The sequence below is a fragment of the Papilio polytes genome, unplaced genomic scaffold (assembly GCF_000836215.1).
Source record: "Papilio polytes unplaced genomic scaffold, Ppol_1.0 DF821289.1, whole genome shotgun sequence".
In the NCBI taxonomy this organism is placed as follows: Eukaryota; Metazoa; Arthropoda; class Insecta; order Lepidoptera; family Papilionidae; genus Papilio; species Papilio polytes.
In genome coordinates, this window is record NW_013527915.1 from 4,606,529 (window position 1) to 4,609,720 (window position 3,192).

General features: G+C 39.5%; 1 protein-coding gene across 1 annotated transcript in view; it reads left to right on the forward strand.

Annotated features, from left to right (window-relative positions):
- The window catches only part of LOC106109138 (sterile alpha and TIR motif-containing protein 1), a 29,320-nt gene extending 26,304 nt beyond the window's left edge, over positions 1 to 3,016 (forward strand). The window contains exons 8-11 of the mRNA XM_013290541.1: positions 5 to 712; positions 800 to 1,035; positions 2,278 to 2,567; positions 2,813 to 3,016. Of these exons, the coding sequence (XP_013145995.1) occupies positions 5 to 712; positions 800 to 1,035; positions 2,278 to 2,567; positions 2,813 to 3,001 (1,423 nt within the window). The 3' untranslated portion in view covers positions 3,002 to 3,016. The remainder of the gene's footprint in view (positions 1 to 4; positions 713 to 799; positions 1,036 to 2,277; positions 2,568 to 2,812) is intronic.
- The last annotated feature ends 176 nt before the right edge of the window (positions 3,017 to 3,192 follow it).

Genomic DNA, 3,192 nt, shown 5'->3' on the forward strand with positions numbered 1-3,192 from the left:
TAAGGCATTGTGCGACGGCGCTCGCCAACCTTTCTTTGTACGGTGGCGCCGAGAACCAGGAGGCGATGATAAAGAGAAAAGTGCCGATGTGGCTGTTCCCGCTGGCATTCCACACAGACGACAACGTTAAATACTACGCATGTTTGGCGATCGCCGTACTAGTCGCTAACAAGGAAATCGAAGCGGCAGTACTGAAATCGGGGACCCTAGATTTAGTGGAACCGTTCGTCACTTCTCATAATCCCTCGGAGTTTGCTAAATCTAATTTATCACACGCACACGGACAGAGCAAGAATTGGCTACAAAAATTAGTACCGGTTTTAAGTTCAAAAAGGGAGGAAGCTCGGAATTTAGCCGCCTTCCATTTTTGCATGGAAGCGGGCATTAAAAAACAACAAGGAAATACTGAAATATTTAGAGAGATTGGTGCGATAGAGTCTTTGAAGAAAGTGGCCAGTTGTCCGAACGCGGTCGCTTCTAAATACGCGGCACAGGCGTTGAGGCTAATAGGGGAGGAAGTTCCACATAAACTGTCACAGCAGGTGCCGCTCTGGTCCATAGAGGATGTTAAGGAATGGGTCAAACAGATAGGTTTCTCAGAGTACGCTAATAATTTCCAAGAGAGTAGAGTCGATGGTGATCTACTCTTGCAAATAAGTGAAGACAATCTCAAAGAAGACATCGGTCTGCTTAACGGAATCAAAAGGAAAAGGTATGATAGAATCATCTAATTTGCTTTAGACATATATTGAATTGACGCTGATAAATTTAATAATTAAATAAAAAATGCTAATTTCAGATTCACGAGAGAACTTCAACAGTTAAAGAAGATGGCGGACTACAGCTCGCGGGACACGGGCAGCCTCAACGAGTTCCTGCAGACGATAGGTCCGGAGTACACCATATACACGTACTCGATGCTGAACGCGGGCGTGGACAAGGAGGCCATGCGCGGCCTCAGCGACGAGCAGCTGGAGAACGAGTGCCGCATCGTCAACAGCATACACCGCCTGCGGATCCTCAACGCGATCAGAGGTGAGAACTAAGCCCTTCTACACCTTTCTAGACGTTTCTATACGTTATATGAATCTCTTGGTGTCAAATAAAGCTTTTGAATCACTCTATTAATCTTTTACTGACCTTTTCCTAGCGATACTAAATCAAAAATTCATCACATACTAAAATTATCAACTTTTTAATTTTAAAATACAAAATGTTGGCTTATCTTTAAATTAACAAATGCTATAATAATACATTAATTATGTTTCTGCTTTATTCACTTAGTCAAAGGTACATAAATAACTTGAATTGCGCCATGCTGTACAATCGCTTATGCCGGCCGAGCCGCCCACATACACTAATCGATACTAAAACTAATATTAACTACTCAAATAAATTAAACACTACAAGGTTTTATGACACAAAATCCTATTAAGATGTTTAATTTTTTGTTTGCGAGTTAATTCATGTTTTAATACTCTATACTTTGTCAATTAAAAAAATGAGTTTTAGACCTCAAACCAGCACTTTTTTTAAAGTGAAGATTTTTTTTAAATTAAGAATATATGTTGCAACTTGCTAATAGGTGTACCAGATGTGTGCCAAGATTTCAATGGCTATGAGTAATCACTCTTTACCTCTTTGAGTCAGGCAATAGTTTTATTTTTATATTATGTTCTATATTTATTCAAAACATAACAAGGAAATAAGTCTGATGTAATTTGCGGTTAATGCTCTTGTATTGTAAAGTTTCTGAAGTAAAAGCCATTTCTAATCTTACTAATATTATAAATGCAAAAGTTTAGATGGATGATTTTTTTTAGAGTTTGTAGCCTAAACTGCTAAAGGGATCTCAATGAAAATTTGCATAAATGTAGAGGATAGTTTGAATGAAAACATAGGCTATTTACTCTTTTTTTAATACTACGCGGACGGAGTATCGACTGAAAATCAATTATCACATTGTTAGATTAATCCGCACTGAGAAATTGACATAAATCTTTTTCTCTTTACATGTCTGACAGAGATCCTGATGTGGACGTAGTGAAAATCCACCTTAAATACCTCACCTAACCAAAATTTACAAAGCACTTCTTATTTTAAGTGAATTTATTCGCACGATTATCAATAGATGAGATAACACAAACACTTCCACAACTTAGGTAACTTTTCTAGTTTGACACAACCTCAATAAGTCTAATTTATTAGCTACTAATAATTTATTAGACAATGTTTCGGATGTCCACTCTATAATTTATTTAATCTGTTTGTTTGCAGTATACGAAAGCACGTTACCAAGCAAAGGCGAAGAGAATATGGAGAAGAATTTGGACGTGTTCGTGAGCTACAGGCGGTCGAATGGCTCTCAGCTGGCGAGTCTACTGAAGGTCCACCTGCAGCTGCGAGGGTTCACGGTGTTCATCGACGTGGAGCGGCTGGAGGCCGGCAAGTTCGACAATAACCTGCTGCAGAGCATACGGCACGCGAAGAACTTCTTGTTAGTGCTCACACCCAACGCGTTAGAAAGGTGTAAGCACGATACAGAACAAAAAGACTGGGTCCATCGGGTATGTACATCTACTTATAAATGTGAACGTTTAGATGGATGGATGTTTGTTATAGTTTGTAGTCTAAACAGCTGAACGGATCTCGATGAAATTTGGCATTGATGTAACAGATATTCTGGAAGAACACATTGGCTATTGGACTGCATGCGGACGAAAGCTAGTTTGTCATTTCTTTTTGGTTATTTATTTACATAAAAGATAATTTTATTTTGCTTTGTGTGTTAACATTTGTTGTGTTTGAGCAGGAGATAGTGGCGGCGTTGCAGTCGAAGTGCAACATCGTGCCTATCATCGACAACTTCGAGTGGCCGGAGCCAGAGGAGCTGCCCGAGGACATGCGCGCCGTCTGCCACTTCAACGGCGTGCGCTGGATACACGACTACCAGGACGCCTGCGTTGAGAAACTAGAAAGGTATTGTCATTTTAAGTACTAAATGTACACGGGAACCTAGTGCAGGAGTCAAGGCTCCCATGAAATCTAATTTAATTTATTTGAAACAGAAAGTATTTACTTATTTATTATCAGCAGTCACAAATTGAATAAAAAAAACATTTTAGCATACTTTGATATACGGTTCTTTTGGCGCCCCAAGGTCATTTTTCCCAGGGCTGGCATCTCTCTACG